Genomic DNA, 21,126 nt, shown 5'->3' with positions numbered 1-21,126 from the left:
TATGTAACCACTACATTAAATAATGTTCACACAGTATTGTATTTTATCATATTTAATATGTATTAGTAGTAACCGTCAAAGTTAGCTATTAGTTATATAAATTGATTTCATCATTTAGTTTGCTAATTTTATTTTATTTTTAAGGCCTTTTATTTTAACTCCGATTATTTTAAAATATTTTATTTTTATTACATTTTTATTTTAATATTTATTCTTCGTCAAATAAATTTTTACTTCCGAGCCAGTTGGTTTTTCTTTAGAGCTTCTATCAAAAAAACTACATCGAAAGCGACTTTTGAACCCCGTTATTTTTTAAATATTAATTAACATTAATACAATCGAAAATATTTTTTGCTATTGTACATTCGAAAACAAATCTATTAGTGCATTATTGTTATTTTAATTGACAAATATTAAGACCGACTGAGCTAGTAAAGTGTGTTAAAATATTGTTTTGTGGAGAAATAAAGTTGATTTCGTTTCTAGCAACTTTAAACGCGATTTTTCATTGTAATCCGATTTTTTTCTTGATTTTTTTTTCGAAAGCCACAAAAATTGTAGTAACTTTAACGCGACTCAACTAATATACTCAAGGGGTATTCATGATCTTTAGTTTAAAATATTAAAGCGGTATTAAATGGAGAAAAATTTCTTTCTATTAGCATGTTAAAACGATATAACATGTAACTTGGTTGAAAGTCTGTTAAATGGAGAATGACGTCACTCAACACACCAGCTGATTTTGTTTGTTGTCGTGTTAGGTTACTTGCTAGGAACGTGACGGCCGTTTGGGTTGGGGCGCAGGTCCCAGTGGGCTCGGTTTGGAACGTTGTGGGTTTGATTCCCACCTGGGACAGTTAACCATTCATTTTTCGGCGGTCCCGAAGAATGAATCTTGACACTCCCACCTTGGTTAGTACGCGGTGGCAACCTAGGTAGCCGCCAGGGGTTGGCAAAAAGGACCACTAGGCCCACTTGCCGGAGTTGTTTCCCCACCAAATACCAGTACCAGTACCAGTAGGCAACTTGCTCGTAGTTTGTGTTTTGGTTGTGTTAGTATTTTGGATGATTTTATGACTATTAAAGCAATGGATGACAATAATAATAATGTAATGACAATTGTCAATTAGCTCATCTTGATTCTCTTCCTCACAAGTTAAAAGATGAACAAGGCACTCAGTGGCCAAACTTCCACTTTTCACTTAATTTAGGCATTTTGTAATAAATTACTTTAATAAAAACTTAGAAGTAAACAGTAACAAGAAGTTATGGAAAGAAATGTTATAAAACAAGTTGCTCAGAAAATCGCTAGGAGCTCTTATGCTTTTAATATTTAACATGACTTTAAATAGGGCTGCTCGCAATACTGCAGTTATAAAATTTAACATGGTAAAACATTTTACATTTAACACATCATGAATACTCCTACAACCTTTAGAGGGGAGGGGGTTCAAGATAGTCTAAACTGCACGAAGCGTACAAACCGAACATTTTTAAATCCGGATAACTGATAGTATTCATTCGAGAAACCTTTTAATTATTATTAACATGTTATTTCTTACAATATTTATTCAATACAATATTATCAAATAATCAAAACTATTCCTTGATTTGAAAGTGGGACAACCTATATATTAACATTAGTCACAGTGTATGATACAACTAACCGTGTTATTAAACTACATTATTCTTAGATTGAAAAATATATGTATTGCATACAACACATTATATTGAACCTTGTAAATTTTATAAAAGCCTGCTCTGACATAAAAGCTATCCATTTTATTATTACATGTCCTACTTATTTATAATTATACACGTGGCTGTGGTGATTTATAACCACTAGCCGCAACAACAGCCTTTCTCTCAATTAGCAGATTTATTAATATTATTCTTTATCCATTATTTTTAATTGATTTAATTTTTGCCGTGAAGCGTATCACTGTTCCTACCACTCATTAAGGATTTTATGATACCAGGAATATTGTTTGTAGATAAAAGAATATATATATTTTTTAAGGGTAACACAATAGGAGCCCTGTATTTTCCTTTAAGTTTATTGGTGAGATGAAACAGCTGGTCTAGCCTTGGCCATTGAGGGCCAAGTCAAGGAAAATTTTAATTGAAGTTCAAAATTGACATGGAATCCTCAGACAAGACTGAAAAGACAGGAATCTGCTCGTCGATTCCGACTGTTACAACATTTACTAGACAAACGGTCCAAACTTCCAATCCATTACAAAAGACTGATCTACATGACTATTATAAGGCCTATCTGGACATAACGGAGTTGAGCTTTTGAGTTCCACTAAAACATCGAATTCTTCTCGAATCTAATCCTTACAGTCCAAAATCCTTAATGCTACTTGCCTACTAAGGGAAAGTAAGCTTTGTCTCAAATCAAGTCATCCATTAGTACCTCAATGTCCCATATGTTGCCGATTTGGCCAGAACCATATACTATTCCTTCCATGATAAACTTCCCAACCTGGCTTCTCCTTCATTAGCTAATAATCCTAGGTGTCTGAAAAGAAGATCGCCTCGAGATCTTCTCTTCTAGAAATGTTATTGGAGTTTTATCAATGGGTAGATTCTCCACATGTTTGTACCATGTCATTATATCACTTTCAGTAAATTTACTTGTTGTATATATTTTGATAAATCCCGGTTTAATCCTAAGCTTTTGAGGTGTGATGTGAAGTATGGACATTCATGGAAAATATGGCTAGTTCTGAAATTGTTGTGACAATACTGGCAGTTCGCATGCGCTTGTTTTGAGATGAGATAGGAGTGAGTGAGCCTCGTGTGATCTATTCTTAGCATGTTTAGTATGACCTCTCTACAACATTTAGGGCTGGAGGTACATTCTATCTTTGATTTCCTTTTCAAGAGGTTTGTTCATTTCTGATGGAGTTGAAATTGCTTTACTCCGTTCCGATTGTTTCACTCTCAAACACTCTACAAAACCTGCGTATGTCAGTTACATTTATGTGGGTTCCAAGTCATGTAGGAATCGTAAGAAATGAACTGGCCTACTGTGTTGCAACAGGTTAAAGGATGGCTAGTTGGGTTACAAGCCCAAAAATATTTCCAACCTTCATGATAGGAAACATTCATCAAAGATGTTTTTGACCCGAGGGTATAAAAGAAGAATGATAAAGTATGCGTCAGAACCTATAATCAATTTGAACAAGAACTTGCCTTCATATATCTTACAACATGCCAGTATATAACTTTAAGTAAGCTTTCATTTTGAGATTGTAGTATAAATAACGGTATATTTCTATGCTTAATTAAGAGAGTACAAACCGAACCATTGATTGTTTATTTGTTTGTAATTAATCACAATGACATAACTGAAGTTATGAAAGTTGCTTATAATTTAGTCAGGTGATCATATTTCATTTAAAAAAAAAAATAATAATAAATTAATAGTTGATTCAACAAAGGTCCATTGATCTTGGGAACAATGATCGCTTATAAAATATAGGCCAAAATGAAATAAGATATTCTATCATTTAAAACCAGTTTTTAGTAATACAATGATTTCAATTAACTACTTTTAAGTTAAAGTGCAAAATAAAAATATAAGCAATTTTTCAAAGATAAATTTACTAATCGATTGTAATAAAGTAGATTATTTTAGTCTCAACCTTTTTGTTAATTTATTTCAAATGTCAACATCTTACAGATGTTCATACTCAAACTAAAGCTAGTTTAATGTACCATAAAGTAGTAAAGTAGTAGTGATAGGTGAGCTGACCTATGTAGATGAAAGTTACGAGTTCGTATCCTAGTATCAGAAAATTCGAAAGGCGTATACAAGTTACAGAAATGAATTTTTTGAGGAAAACTCTTGGTAAACTAGATTCGACCGAATGAGAAATATATTAATTATGAGAAATAGTTGACCGTGGATGATGAACGAGGAGAAGATGGTTGGGGGTGCGGTCAATGATAAACACAAATAAGTTGGATTAACCTATTTTTAATGTGCCAACGTTTCGGCTAGAGTTTCTAGCCTTCTTCAGGGCTAAAAACAGAACAAGATAACAACCACAGTAAGTATAGAAAAATAAAAAAGAAAGTATAAGCAGAATAATTTTACACATAAAGTGAATAATTTTACAAATTAGAACTAATAAAATGAAGTGATGAGAGAAGCGGGAAATAAGTGGGTAAAATAACATAATTAAGGAAATGAAATAAAAATGAAGTTATATAATGCAAAGAAGTATGAACATATTAGTTATTATTAATTTAAAAATTGAAATATGAAAAGAAAATGAAAATTGAGAGGAAGAAAATATATGTAACAATAATAGATGATAAAGAGGCAAAATATAATAAGTTAAGTGTACCAAGAAATGAATAGAAAAAATAAATAAAAAATCTGAAAACACCAATAATAATATAGTGAACAAAACGTATAACTCGGGTAAGGAAAATGGATAAAAGTGGTGAAAATAAGGGGTAAGAGTAAAATAAAGAGTAAAATAAAACAAACAAAAAAAAAACGAACCTGTTCGCTGGAAAATCAAACGCCTAATGGATACTGTGCTAATGACGGCCAAACTCAGAATTAAAAAAGCCGTTACAAGAATGACTAAGTGTTTTTTTGTTTGTTTTTTTTAAAAGAAAACGTTACGAGAGGGTGGAAATAAAAAATAAAAAGTAGAAAAATTTAGAGGAAGAAAGCGTGTGAGATGATGATTATATTACTGTAAGAAATATATTACTTCAAGAAACAGGGCTGGAACCGCTTAAAGAAAAGAATTGACGTAGTTCGGCTATCTGCAAAGAATACCGAAGAAGAAAGAATAGACTCTCAAAAAGAATTTGGGAAGCAAAGACAACGCGGAGGAGCGAAGAGTAACTGAGAAGGCCTCGGATTTGGCAAGAAACAGAGGAATTATTCACTCTTGATGAAGTCAAGAAGTTGGCAACGGACAGAGAGGTGTAGAAGAAATGGATCCCCCCCACTCTGTAAAGTATGTGGTTAAAGAAGAGAAGAAGAATTGGTTGGGATTATTGTTTTTAATACATTTGTACTGTTATATAAAATTTTTAAAAATAAAAGCTAATACCCATGTTTTTGCATCTAAAAAACCCAAATCTGATATGCAAATTAATGTTTCTACTAAGTATATTTTGTATATGAATTATTATGACCAATATTCTAGTCATGAAGTAGATGTATTATTATATCATGGTATTGTAAATTGTTGAAAAGTTCTCCCGTCCTTTCTAATGTCTTTATGATTTCTTCAGTTTTTATTCCAATTTTAACTGCATTTTTTTTCTTACAGTTACGTTAGAATATTTTTTTCTGGTAATTTTAGTGCTGTGATTTAACTCTCTTTACTTTTACCCTTCGGAGTTATTATTTACAAACTAGTGTATTTAGTAAAAAAAAAAAAGAAAGAAATATTTCTGTTTCTTCTCTGCTATAAAAAATAAATTATTTCTTCTTATTATCAAAATGAAAAATATTTTTTTCTTTTATGGATCACTACTTAATTAGTGTTCACTCTGATTTTTCTGATTATTTTTCTTTCTCTTTCATACTCAATTCTAATCAAGATTTTATGAAAATTTTGTTTTATTTAATAAACAATAAAAACTAACTTAAAATATTAATAGTTGACCCTATCTAATAGATAATAACCAAGACTACTTTTTATTATAAACTATTTATTACTAAGAAGACTAAAACTTTATTAGTAACAAATAGTTTTTTTATTATTTTGTACTGCCCTTGATCCCCAAGGTCGGCATTTCTTCTTACAAAGTAAAAACTAACTAATAAATCACCATTTTTCGTTATTTATAGTTTTGAGAAAAAATATATATTTATATATTACCTTTATTTGTTCTTAAATATGTCTGTATGTATATAAATAAATAAATTGTTTTCATTAAATAATTATTATAGAAGATTTAATAATATCCAATGTGATTGTAGGTGATTTTTGATTGACATTTACAACTTTATTTACATAAAAATGCATCTAGTAAATTTGATGTAAGATCATAATGGTTTGATACAAGGATGTAGAGTAACAGCCCATTGGTAGCACTCTAATAACATTTTAACATTAGAAGGTCTCGAGGCCATCTTCTTTCTATAAATAAATTTAGGTAAAATTTGATTTTAGCTTGGAATGATGGAGAAACTCAAAAGGTTTATCCACGGTTTGTTTGTTATCCTGCAAGATGGAATGCAGATCCGCTGGTATATCGTACAAAGAATTGAGGAAGTTATATACTCGGCATTTAGTCAAATTGTGTTTAACTGTCCTGTTCCGCAAGTTTGACATACAGGTGGAGGATCGCGGGTCATAAGATAGCCACGGGTCAGGTGCGTATGACCTATACAGTAATAGGTTAGGTAGTTCGTAATGGAAGATTGATATCTGGTTCGGGCTAGACACATGGACCATTAATGTATTTATGTATGATTTTATTTGTGACAAAGTAAGGAGCACTGAGAATTTTGGATTGTAAGGACTGGACACTAGAGGAATTTGAAGTTTAAATGTAGCCCCAAAGATCGAATTTTTAAATGCAGATTCAAATAATAGTTATTCTCCTTATTTACTTTTTTTAAACAAAGGTTCGCTTGCTCATGAGTTAATTTACGCCTACATCAGGACCATATCTAACGAAGATCTGACCATCGGTGTCAAGGTCGCAGCAATGGTAATGAGCCCTGTTTCTAATTTAAATTTATTCTCTGGCTTTTCATTATACCGTTAAACTTTTATTTTCACGTCGAATTTAACGCAATGTATTTTAAAGGACAATGAAAGAAACATGACGGATGGAACAGCCACGTCTAACTTTATTTGGAGGGATAGCTGATTTCAATTATATGTTCATACTTCGTGTTCGTACATATACTGTATGGCAGACAGTGGTGGGAAACTGCAGTTTTGTGCAAAAACCTCTAAATTGATAATATTTTCATGTTTAAAAATATAAATCTTGTTTTTTCCGATAGATAAAATATTATTCTGATTAATAATAGTTGATTTGATTATTTTTCACACCTTATTTTGATTACACATTCTATGAAGACCCCTGAATTACTATCCTTACTATCCATAAATATCCTATAATTTTTCTACGATTTTTATAAAAGTGATTGTTTGTCAGTATTGGGGACATTTCAAAATTCTTTCCTAATCAAGAATACACATATAGTAAGAAGCAACTCTAATGATTCGATTCAGACAGAAAGGATACATATATTTCTATAGCCTGCTCAAGGTGATAAGAGATGTTAGTCTTTACGATCCAATTTACACTTGGTAATTACACGTTTCCTACTGTTTCTTGTTAAGCCTTTCTTCGAATCACTTCTACTTCATCAGGACTTAGATTGTCTAGTTTTAGTAGTGAGTCCTTCCAACTTATAACTTTTTAATTATAGTCATAACTTTTTGTCGCTGTTAAGTTATTAAAAATATTGTTATATTTTATAGCATTGTAATGACTTAATGGGTGGTGATGTCCAGCAATCCCATAATCATATTACCTAATTGAAGTAGGCTCCGGTCTTACCTTCCTTTTGCTTGTGGTGGACCATGGATGACCTTCAGGGATGACGTAGTTGTTGGATTTTCGACCGCTAACCTTCAAGACATGGTTCGATTCTCGCTGCCCTCAATGGATTTTTCCAAAATGTTACAGGTCTTGGGCTCCTTGAAATGTTAGGATTTCGCTTAGCGACGGTTTCTGATTTTGGTACCAGCGATTATACTAAGAGATATAAAATTCTGTTATATTCCTCAATGCCTAAGTAATCTCTGATGTACGTCTAAACCCTAGTCAGCAAAGCCTGTGTAATAAGTGCGCCTTCAACCTAAGACCAGGCCTTAAATCACTTTTGATATTGTTAATGGACTATGTTGAAATTACAATGAAAATAAGGCATAAAGCAACAGAAAGAGAATTTATTTACAATCTATAAGCTTGTTAAACAAGAGAGAATATTAAATGTTAAATACTATATCTATCGTAACTACAGAGTATGAGGGGTGACCGAAACAAAACATTTATTGTTAAGGTGTGTTAATTAATTTTTATTAGGGGTCAATGAAAACTGGAGATATGTGGATTGATGACGATGATGGTGTGAATCATATATTGAAGGAAAGTGACTTACTCATGCTTCTTTCTTCTCCTCCTCCTCCACATCCCTCTACCTACCCTCTCCTCGGGTTATAGGGCACTTCGGAAATGTGTTTGCTCACTCATTTTTCGGTTTTTCACCGAATTAGGATGAGGAAATATGCTGCTATGGCTCTTTCTTCACTGTCTCTGGCCACAGGTCGCTAGCGAGTGTCTTTTTTTATTTCGGCCACATGGGGCGTTGATGTTAATATCGCAAGTAGCCATATGCTTATAGCATTTTTTTTTTTTTTTAATTTTTAATTTATTGACCGATTTAAAATCTGGTTTTCCACTGATTTCAGTTTAAAAAATCCATTAAAATGATGTATCGGAAAGCATAGGTTCCCATTTGAAATTTAAAAGTTGTACAGTGTCTGAGACATTATCCAATCAAGAGAAATTCAGCCGGCCATCTAAAAAGGACAATCTGTATATAATTTTTAATTTTATTTTAACCTAATACAATATTTCCGTGGTAAAACATACTCCAGAAAGGTTTACTGACAAGATATTCATTTAAGCATAGCTACAGCTTTGCTTACAATGGACATTACGTCACCTGCGAAGGTGTTAAGAAGACCAAGATAAGGTATAGATCCTATGTACAGCAGCCATTAGTTCTAGGATGAAGCAGAAGATGAGGATGCGATACCTGAGGTTGCAGAACTAGTCGGAGGAGGAGTGGCCTTAAGGTTCTTCACCTTTCACTGACTCACATCCACTCGAGATGTCCCCCTTCTTCTGCTAGCCAGTGGTCACTTTATCGCTACTCAATTATCCTATTTCGTCGGATAATAACAGCCTTGAATAACCACATCTGTCTATGGTTCAGTGCTCGTTGTTAATGCTTCTCAACATTCTTCAGAAGATAATCAGTGTTGAAACTAATTTAATTATACTTGAATTAATCTATATTGTACATGAGTCACTTCAAAACTAATTGTATATTCTGGGACGAAAATCCCTTAAGAATAATTACATGGTTCAATCTGATGATTATTTGTCTATAAAAATATTTAAAATATCTTGTAAGCATAATGCAGTGGTATTTAAGTTACAATTACAATTTCATGGTTTTTAGCGAACTTACTCAGCCTCCACTGGCTCGTTACCAGTGACGCGGTGAGAGGGCTGCACTTGGATCTTGAAGAGCCCTGCTTTACCCCTCATAGAGTGGGCTATGGGTCCTCGAGTTGAGAGTGTAAATATCATAAAAAATATAAAGAAAAATGACACTAGCTCGCCACTGCCATAAGAAATAAAACTAGTAGGACCAAGGCTTACAGGCTTAATTACCTGCTAACGTCTCCTAACCTTCCTCTCCGCCTCAAATTACTGATATACAAAAGTATTCTCAGCAAGGAGCACCTATGTTGGCTAATATAGCACGCACAACAGTGAAGAAACTCCAACACTTTCAGGGTAGCATCCTAAAAGATGTATTGTAAAAAATACTGTTTTACAAAGAGCGAAAACTGACTTCATCCATGCGAAACCAAGACTGCCGACGGTGGTGGAATACATCTCACTTTAAATTCTTTGATAGTCACCAACAGGAGGCCCACAAAAGGACAACTCACATAAACAGTCTCAGAATCGACTGAGTACTACTAACTGACATACTGACATCAGGAAACCCGGTGTGCCCCGTCCATTTTCCAATTTCCAGTCGTTTTTGTATCCCTTTCTCCATTCTTCACTCTTATAATGCATTTCAAATGCAGTAAAAGATACTCTACTCATTATTGTTACCAGCATTCATATATCAATCCTTATACAACCTTGGAGCTTAGATAAAAATATAACTGTGAATATTCCTCTTCAGAGAGAAATGCTTTATTTGGCCTTGCTGCCAAAATACATTAACTTGCTATTACACACAGCGTACCCATCAATCCATAATTGGACACATATACACTACAATATATTAACATTTTCCATTCTTCAAACATAATTATCAATGAACTAAATACAATACACTTCAAATACATTTTTTTTCCTATTCCTGTATAATATATTTGTTTTCCTTCTTCTCACACAAGGCCAAACAACAATTTACCGATTCGTCCCCCTTTCACTTCCTCATACATCCCATCTCCAGTGATCCGCTACAAGTATTGAATCAATTAAGCAAATTTTCAGAACTCATTCATAGATTGAAACGCATAAGTAGAGCAGAAACAAAACAATCACAGCAGTAGAAAAGTTTACTAAAAAAATAAATTTAAAAAGGAATTAATACATAAATTTAAAGCAGATATAAATGAATAAATACGTTAGAACACACAAATAAATAGGTTAAAAACTACTCTTAGTTATCTAGCTATCTATAATCTAACTCTGTTTTCCCTACATTTATTGATAATCCAATTCATCCAACTCTTTGTTTAAATTCAAAAAAGAATTAATTAATTTATGTTGTTTTTTTTTTTAATTCCAGGTGCGCCTAGTATAAACCCCGAGGTTCGAGTTAACTGCAAGAGCGAACAGATGGCCATCACAGTACGAACGAACAACGGAATGTTTGACGGTATGATTTACCCCCGAGGGCTGGGGAGGAACTCTTCCTGCATGACCCAGTACAGCCGGGCCTTGGGGCCCCTCAACTACGAGCTTCCTCTAAGTGCTTGCAACACCATGAGTTCTAGCATGGTAAGTAATGTAGAACATAGACATAACATAGAAGTAACTCTTAACGGACAGGTCCTTAGTGTAACAGTGGATGAAGGGTAAGTAATTAAAGAGTTCAGTGGTATAGGAAGGCTTTCATACTCATTGAAATGTTTAGAAGAACCATTAAAGTTTTGATATTGGAAAGAAGGATAAACTACTTTAACTAGGAATAGTAATTATTCGTGCAACTTGGAACTCTAAATATAATTCATCAAAACAAATTCAAGTGCATCATTAAGTATATTGTAAATCAGGCAACAGTGCCCACTGCGGGGAATTAAGAATTGAGACAAGTAGGTGACGGGTTTTTTAAAGCTGTGAATCAATCACTGAACAAATTCATTTTATCTGTTCTAGGATAATAATAGCTTTTTGGGATATTTCAGGATTTTGGAGATATTACTTGATTATTCCAGGACAGGTGTTGGTCGAAGATTTTAAACAGAGTTATGGATTGGAGTAGGAACTTGCTCAGACAAACTAAAAGATAATAACGAAGGAAAAATACCTGGAGTTTGGAATTTGTAATAAATGTTCGAGTTTGAATTCTTAGACAAACATTTGCTAAATTGATACAATATGCCTAAATTGAGTGAAAAGTCGAAGTTGTGTGAAAGTTTGTTCACTGTATGCCTTGTTGACCTTCTAACTTGTGAGGAAGAGAATCAAGATGAGCTAATTGGCAACTGTCATTACATTATTATTATTGTCATCCATTGCTTTATTAGTTATAAAAACATCCAGAACAATACTAACACAATCGAAACACAAACTACGAGCAAGTAACTTAACCCGCCAACAAACAAAATGGTGACTAGCTCAGCTGGTCTGTTTCGTGACGTCATTCTCCATTTAACATACCTAGTAACAGAAGGGGTAGTCATGATCTTTAGTTTAACAAGTTAAAGCGTGTTAAATGGAAAACCCCATATTTAAATGGGGAAATATTAAAACGATATAACATGGCTGAGAGTAAGTTGAATGGAGAATGACGTCACATAATAGACCAGCTGAGCTAGTCACCATTTTGTTTGTTGTCATGTAAGGTTACTTGCTCGTAATTTGTTTTTTTATTGTGTTGGTATTGTTTTGGAAGTTTTTATAACTAATAAAGCAATGAATGACAGTAGTAATAATGTAATGACAGTTGTCAATTAGCTCATCTTGATTCTCTTTCTCACAACCTAGAAGATCAACAAGACACTCAGTAGCTAGTCTTTTACAGAAATTCTTCTTTTCACTCAATTTAGGCATATTGTAATAAATTACTTTAATGAAAACATATGTAGAAGTAAATAATAACATGAAGTTTTGGAAGGAAAGCTTATAAACATATGTTGAAGAACAAATTGCTCAGTAAATCCGCTAGGAGCTCTTATGCATATAATATTTAACATGACTTTAAATAGGGCTGCTCACAATCCTCTATTTATAACATTTAACATGATAAAACATTTTATATTTAACAAAACATTATAAATACCCCTAGACTCTCAGCCTTGTTATATGTTATATCATGGTAAAAGAAGGAAATATTTAACATGTAAACTAAATATCATGAATACCCCTAAAGTGTATAAATCCTCAAATATAGCAAGAGCAAAACATTCCCGAGTCTGCTAGTAAATTGTATATATATATGCAAAAAAACGAATTTTCTTTATTATTATAGTTTTATAAGTCTAAAAACCAATGAAACATTGTTTATTTAACATTTTTAGCAACAGTGCTCATTATGCAATGATGCAAATAGAAAAAGTGTGAAAATAATTATGAAAGCTATCGAGGTGAACGTATGTGAACTGGCTTGTAGGTTTTCTTCCAGTTGCTGTCTGGTCCAAGGACGTCTGCAGTATAATGTTCCCCCTCACGTATAGATTTCTTCAGTGTTGCCAACTCATAATTAAGATCCTAGTAGTACTAATAATTATATTATATCTTATTTATGGTTTTTGCCATGAATTATATTCGGTAATAATATCTTATAGAATCGTATATCTGTTTCGTTTATAATTTCAATCCACCTTATAGTTATTTTGTATTGTTCTAATGGGTAGGAATCAAACCAATTATTTCCCGACCTTGATACAAGGTAATCCATTCAATCTGACTTCTGTTATTACATTTCAGACTTCAGAAAACAAAGCTTTCTACGCTATAAATATAATTAAAATTTTAGTATCCTTTTTCTAACTTTTGACATGTAATATCTCTGCTCTGCATTTATGTGATCTAATCTATTTAAGTTATGATGGTCCATGAATTGGCAGCACGATTTTATTGCTTAGTTACTAATTGCCAATTTAGTTGAAAGGTAATTTAATTTTAATCAAAAGTTTTTCTAAAATGATTATTCTTTGTCATGATATAACAATATAATGTTTTCTTAATGACTTCCTCTATTTCTTTTTTTTTTTTTTTAAATGGGTCAAAACGAACATTTCAGGTATGTTCTATTAATATAGTCAAATGACTATATTAATCGTCCATTCATCGGAAGGTTGTAGAGGGAAATGGAAGGAAATCGAAACAGAATTTTCGACATTAGGACTGAACAATTTGAACAATTTAGGATGTTAACGTATTCCAGGAGCAGTGGAGAAAAAATTATAAATTTTTAGAATAAATCCGGAATCAACTTTTGCAACGTCATAATTAAGAGATAAATTGTATATATTTCGAAAAAAAAAATCGATAGGTAGCAACATAATGAAAAAAAATCATAACGATGCCGAAAAGTGTTTTTCCTTTTTATTTATTCATTGAAGCGTTTTGGGGCTCCACTTATCCTTCGAATTCCTCTCGTATACAATCCTTACAATTCAAAATCCTTCGTGAAAACCTCAATGCTCCTTAATTAGTTACAAATAAAATCATCGATAAAGACCTTAATGTTCCATTTGTAATCGATCTAGCCCGAATCAGATATCAATCCTTCCAATATGAACTCCCTAACTATCCAAACTCACTATAAGTTTCTAACCTTGCTTCCTCTTTCATTCCTGAAAATTCTCCGAGGCTCCTGAAAAGAAAATGGCCTAGAGACCTTCTAATGTAATAATGTTATTAGAGTGCTACAAATGGGTAGTTGCTCCACTTGTTTGTATCAAACCATTATGATCTTACATCAAATTTACTAGATGTATTTTTATGTAAATGCCATTAAATAAATTTTTAAAAAAATATTGAAATTTACTACTCTATTAAATAAATATATAGGGAGCGCGGTGAAGCAGTGGTAAGGCACTATGCAATTAACTCAAAGGATCCGGGATCGAATCCGGTTGTGGCAGTAATTATTGTATGTTACACTGTAGCCTTGAGTCAACTCTCAGGACTGTGGAGCCCTCCTTGGGTCCAACCAGCCTTTTAAAGTGACTACCCTTAATTGGGAATAAGTCTGGCGGTTTCTTGTGGATAACATGTACCCATTCTTGTGTAGGTCTCAAGACCTTCTTCTTTTCAGACGTCTAAAAGGTTTATCAGGTAATGAAGAAATAGCAAGGTTAGAAACAAAAGTATTAGGTGGTTAGGGAGTTTATCATGGTAAGATTGAAATCAGGTTCTGGTCCAAATCGACAACATATGGAAACATATTCAGGTCATTCATTATACGTGAAAAATAATTATTTCTGAAACACAAAACATAAAACGTATTAGCACATAAAAATGTGATATAAATTAGCTATTGACGATTGAAATTTATTACTTTTTGCAAATAAATAAAAAATCGTGATATATTGTTATTATTGAACATTTAATTACAGGGCTAATAATTACAGGAGAAAATTGAGTTTTTTTTTTTACGAAATCTCGGAATTTACACTTAAAGTGAGTGTTATTCTTTTACAGCACTCCCAACCATCTTCTCATCATACAGCAGCAGTAGTTTATTTTTTAAAATAAATTCGGAATGGTCCTATTGATAATTATGAGAAAATTATTCAAAATATATTTTATATATTTCCGAAAAAATCGGTGGATAGTAGCATGTGCATAGCAGCTTGTGGATAGTAGAGTAGCATCTCATAAATGTGCCAACAGTTGTTTTTTGTTCACGTTTAAAATATGAAAAACATTTTTTTCCTTTCTACTTTTCTCTATACCCTGTTTATAAGCACTCATTGAATGTACTATAAGAATTGTGTGATGGTGACGGAATATTGCATGAAAAATTCTATTAGGACTTACTGATTACTTGAACTCAGAGCTGTACTTACCCTATGGGTCCTATGATCAGAGGCCTCTTGTAAATGTCTTACATATTTTTTTACTTCGCACATATTAAATAATATAATGATTTAATATATATAATTTATGATTGTAAAAAAATAAGTTTAGTTAAATCTGAGGGCCCCCAAAGCTTAAAGTTTCCAGGACCGCCAATTCGTTCAACACGGATCTGGTTGTACTATTGACGTACACGTCAGTAACTAATTTTGTATGGACCTATCTTTTCTATACTGTGCTTAAGATTAGATCAATTATTATTTCTCAACTTAAATTTCAATATTCCTTTATCAATTGTTTTCGCTTGTTTCTTTTTTTTAAATATACATCATCAGTAAATCAATCAAATTAAAATATTTTCTATAAACTCATATCATGGAGGCTGTGCTAGTGCCGTCTTGATTTACTACTACGTGAGTGGTCTGAACAATTGCGAAGGCCTCCGCAAGGCTTCTCTCAACAAGTTGCTTACCTTAAGTGGATCTTATCGAATCATAATGATTTCCAGATGGATCCCCATTAGTATTCTAAGTCATTAGTCAACTGATGAGTTGTTTCTCCTGAAATGGAGAGGTCTAACTCACGAACTAACTTGGGGGATTTCATCATGATTTATAAAGGTATGATTATGCTGAAGCCACTTAGTAATAAAATTGGAATTTAAGATATTCAGATTACACAGCCTTGTGTCTGTTCTATGATTAAATAATCATGTACCTATAGGAATCCTTAAAATAATGATATAATAATAAAAATGGTCCGCAGCTCAGTGGTTGGGCGCAGTCTTACCATTCTGAGATCTATTGGCGGTGCCGATTCGAATCTGGCCTGGGGCTTGACCAAAAAATGAAAAACTTGACTCCCAACCATGGTTAGGCAGTAAAGAATTCCAATAGTAGTCGGCCGAAAAAATAATAATAATAAAATAACTAATAAAATAGTCAAGTAAATTCTTGGCTTAATGTCGCATTGAACCTAAAAAAACCCTACATTTAATTTTATTACTGAGGTTTTAATAGTTGACCGTAGATTAATATAAGAATATGTTTGGGGTGCGTTCAGCACAAAATACATAAGTAAACAAAGCTTATTTATTTTTGACGACGTTTCAGGCCTTCAGTCCAACTTGTAACGGAACCTCCACTTGAGGTTCATCATCCCCTGATGAAGGTCTGAATTCAGGTGAAACGTCGGCACAAATAAATAAGTTTTGTTTATTTGTGTATTTTCTGCTGTCCGCCCTCAGGGGTCTCTCTTCCCCCCCATCACCACCTAGAATTTTATTATTATTCGCTTTTAATATTATCAATGCCAAAACTTCAATATATTTGTATCATCAGAGGAAAAAGTTCGGTCTCGAATTGAGTAAATGAATTTTAAATGTATTTTTTAAATAAATATTATTATTACTATTCTAGTATGGTAATACAAACGAAGTGTGCATAAAACACAAGGCATAGAGTAAGTTCTCTAAGTTCAAAATCTCTGCAAAGCATAGAATACTCTTGCTTGCGCCTATTCATCTAATGATAACTAAATATTATGTCTTGAATATTGTCTTCTTAATTTTTGTTATTATTTTTTTACTTCCTAATTCACTGTTTAGGGCATACTGGGTGGTTCTTATGTAGGTTGGTTATCGACTGTATTCTTCAGAACTAGAGTGTCCATGGGGCCGTCATGAAATATAAATCAGCCCGCTGCAGGCATGAGGTTGCTAAAGTGATACTTTACATTATTACACTCAACTATAATGGCCACAGTTATGGATTTTGTCTACTGTCCCCGTTAGGGCCAGAGGGTTTGGGAAGTATGGAATCCCTGTAAAAATGAAAGTGGGAGTCCAGAAGTCCCCTAGAACTATAAATTCCTCCATGATAAATGAGTCATTTATTTAATTTTTCTAAGATTTTAGTGCTCTCTTGCTTAGAAGTGTTTCATAAATTGTTGCTTGTCAGGTCCTGTAGGATTTCATAAGAAAGTGGCCTGACATTTTAATATGTAGGAAGTTTAAAACCTTGTTAAGAGAACTAGTAACCTTTAAGAGAGGAAAAAACCCAGAGCCTTGACACCCTATGAGCCTCTACTTTATTCAGTCCAGCCCTTTAGTATTGGTGTCATTCTATGAGTCATTCTTTTAAATTTAGCTTATCTACATTTGGAATATGGACTTTAAAGGCAATCACTTTAAGGATTTTTATTAATTTATTATACATTATACATATTATGTTAGTAAATACTGTCCAAAAGGGATTAGAAAAAAAAAAACCTTCATTCACTATTTTACATTTTCTTGAATCTACTTTTACTGCTAATTCAAGACTAGTTAATTATAAAAGTATAAAATAATTGTTAATTATATTTTTTCTATTATTCTTTTTATATAGATCTTAGCGTTAAGGCATATAAATATTTTTTATTTTATTTTTCTGTCATCTATTTATATGTAGTCGCGATGATATATCAATTTAACAAATTTATATTACTTTTATTTATTATTAATTAATACCTAACATTTTAAAACTTTTATTAAAATTGAATAGACCTGTAAGTTAATAGGCCATTATTAGATTCGGTGTAAGAATGCCTGTTTTAATAGTGAATTTATTAATCGTACAAATTTTCACAACTTTCCTGTATATTTAATAAAATAAATCAATTATTAATTCCTTTAGTTTGATTATTGATTGTATTCTCTCAACAGAGAATAAACTTCAAAAATTATGATGAAGATATGAAAAGATTTAAACAGATGAGCTAGATATCTTGGTAATTCATGGATAGTGGCTATTAATATTTTAATGAATATTTTTTTCATATAAAACATGTTTTTGTTCAGTGCACAGAAAAAAAGTTTAATGCACATGCAATAGTTATAGACTGAATTATATAAAATATAAATTTTGAACACTGTATGTTTGTGTTACTTTTGAATCATATTAAATTTACTGAATGTTTTTCCACTTCTCTTTTCACTTTTATTTCCATCATTCAATCACCAACAGACAAAAGTCTTTATCAATCATATTTGATTACATTTAACCTTCACAATTTTATCCATTTCTATTCCGATTTATTTTTTCTTCTCAAAACTTGATAGTTTTTTCTCTCAATACCTACTGTTTTTTGAAACCATATTATGCATAGCATGATTATTTTAATTTGAAGAGGCTAAGACCTGTCACAAAGTGCCATTGTCCTAATGATAATCGTTATTAATCTGGAATATGCTTGTGTAGAATTAGTACTGTTTGACTCGAAAAGTTTAAATTTCCAAAATATTGCCAATTAACATTGTTATAAAAATAGGAAATGCAATTTCATTTCTCAATTACAAGTTTACAATATGCTATCTATGGCTTTGTTTATATTCTCAAAAGAAACAATTTTCCTTCATATAATAAGAATTGGAATTGCCTATAAAAAAAAAATGGAAAATTTTTAATTATATTAATAGTTTTTAGAAAAAATAAAGTTTATTAAAATATTTTTTACTTATATCTTATTGTTATATGTTATATTTCAGGATGATGGTACAGTGGAATACTACAACACCATAGTGGTCCAGCCCCATAGGAAACTGGTTACTAGCCAGGGTAAAGGGTTTCATGTCAGGTGTAAATATACGACAAGAGAAAAACTAGTTACGAACGACATTAACGTTAAGTATGTGTATATCACTTATTTAAAAGAAATAAAATACCAAAGTTCATAACCTTGGATTATTTAATTATGTTTGAATTGAGGTCAATTCTATGCTCAAGATGATCCCCAAAAGAAACTAAGCAGCCATCAATTGTTTGGTTTACAGCCTGTCTAATAATTCAATTTCAGATAAGAATATTTTGTGTTGAAAATTTGTAATGAGATGAGAAGTAAACACATTTGATATTATGTAAATATTGTTGGGATATGTTGGAAGTTTATTCGAAACCACATATGCAATTATGAACCAACCAAAATTTTTGTAAAATTGTGTTTTATTAGGTAAATTTATCAAAGTTGATCAAATTTTCATTTTGATATATAAACTCAGGCTACATCACTGGTTAGCCTTGGTTATTGTAGGATGAAAAAAATATTTCCTTATTGTTTATGAGATTTTATTTATTCATTAATTTAAGTGATCATTTAACTACTATATTATACCAGATTTAGGTTAAATTGCTGTATTTTTGTGACATGAATGGTGATATTGACCTGGAAGATTTATTTTTTCTGCTGTGATATTCTCTTTTGAATGTTCAATTCAGTAGATAGATATCAGAATATCTGTTGTGCTTTGCCTATAACAATATGAATACAGGCCAAATTTTTTTATTGCGTTGAGGTGAAAAAAAACTTTCCATCTAGAATATCTCTATTTTACATTTTTTGTACTGCATTTCGGATGTACCTCATACTCATGTACAAATATTTACCTCATTTTGTATAATAGCATAATATATAACTCATTTTGTCCATTACATCTATTTCTTTTTGAAATATTGTCAGATATACATATTATTTAAAATTTACTACATAACCTCATTTAAACTATGTCCTTTAATACTCCTTACACATTAAAAATTAAAATCAAACAACTTCTTAGTAAAGAAAATCCAGAATATAGGGAAAATTTTGTGTCTTAGACTACCCAAACATTTGCCAAATACAAAGTTTTCTTTCAGCATCCCAACATCTTCATAGTGGTCTAGTTCCTTTATTTAATTTATTTTTCTTATGATTTTTTGAATCCAAGGCTCCATGTATCCATGTATCCATGTATGCTAGTATACATTTGTCATTCTATTATGCATGTGTATGTATGTATTATATAAATTTAATAATAAAGGTTACGGAAAAAAAAAAATATATATATGATGTTTGAAACTATTGTCTCTAGTTCTTTAAAATATGTGTGTGGCGTTACCAGTCACTAAAAAGTCAAATAAACACTGTTTTCTAATTAATATTATGAACAGTAATGTAATTGTGTGTTGATGATATTAGCGCAAATTTTAAAATTAACACAAATGAGAGATTTGATTTGTTCCTCTTGTTTTGCCATTACAGGCTAAATTTGTAGTTAGTTAGCTTAGCCTTCATGAAATAAGTAGTGGTGTGTGGTATTTAAAGGGAACTAGAGCACTGATCCTTAAAATATTCTAAATCATTAGTTTTGGGTGATAAGAATTGATTTTCTAATTAAAGTAATTACTATAAAATGTGAATCAATCATGATTTTTTAACTTTATTAATTACCGTTTTTAAGAGAAATAATAGTTCAATATTGTTTAATTTTAGTACTTTAGAACCAACATTGCTGCTCGGAACTGCACCCATGCCGGGTTGTACAATGGTAATATATCAAGGAAATGAAGTCGCACAAAATGTGAAAATAGGAGAACAGTTGACTTTGAGAGTTTCAATCGACTCTCAAGATGTTTATTCGATGCGTCTCACACATTGCTCTGTGACGGATGCAACCAACTCAGCTTCACAGCCCCTAATTGATGACTATGGGTAAGTAATTAGTATTATTTTATTTTATAACTTAGTTGTTTTTTATATGACATCAACTAAAAACTATTTGTACGTAGGCTTTGTTTAACTTTTTTTGTTATATAAAGTGCTTCTGCAATATGAGAGAAAAAACACTTTTTTAAAAGTGTTGTGCTCCCCAAATGCATCGGGTTGCCTCATACGCAGCATACTTGACATTAATAAATATCAGTTTGTTCTGAGACCTATTACTATAAATAGTCATAGCATAAAATAATATAAAAGTCATGTAAAAATTTTTAAATTATACGTTTTTTAATTGTTTATTGTTTTTTTCTCTTATATATTTTGATTTATTTTTCTAGCTTTTTATCATTCTTTATATATGTACATATATTTTCCATTATTTAAATTTTACAATTTTCTCTCCAACCTCAACATGACTTTTTTGACTTTTATGGTCGTCCACAATTATCTTCCATTTAAATCAACATAGCACTCTAATACAACCATACAAAAAAATCATAAAGTGTATAAATACATTAGGCTAAAAGTAATAAT

The 21,126-nt window shown here is 31.7% G+C and overlaps 1 protein-coding gene across 1 annotated transcript in view; it reads left to right on the top strand.

Moving 5' to 3' along the window:
* pio (piopio) overlaps positions 1–21,126 on the top strand; it is a gene marked incomplete at its 5' end in the record, with an annotated part of 79,165 nt that overhangs the window by 53,472 nt on the left and 4,567 nt on the right. The window contains 3 exon segments of the mRNA XM_014430980.3: positions 10,619–10,830; positions 18,608–18,747; positions 20,368–20,586. Of these exon segments, the coding sequence (XP_014286466.3) occupies positions 10,619–10,830; positions 18,608–18,747; positions 20,368–20,586 (571 nt within the window).

Source organism: Halyomorpha halys, unplaced genomic scaffold (genome assembly GCF_000696795.3).
Source record: "Halyomorpha halys isolate HHAL.00 unplaced genomic scaffold, Hhal_1.1 Scaffold929.1, whole genome shotgun sequence".
Lineage (NCBI taxonomy): Eukaryota > Metazoa > Arthropoda > Insecta > Hemiptera > Pentatomidae > Halyomorpha > Halyomorpha halys.
The sequence above is the reverse complement of the archived record's forward strand: the minus strand, read 5'-3'. Positions and strand labels throughout refer to the sequence as shown.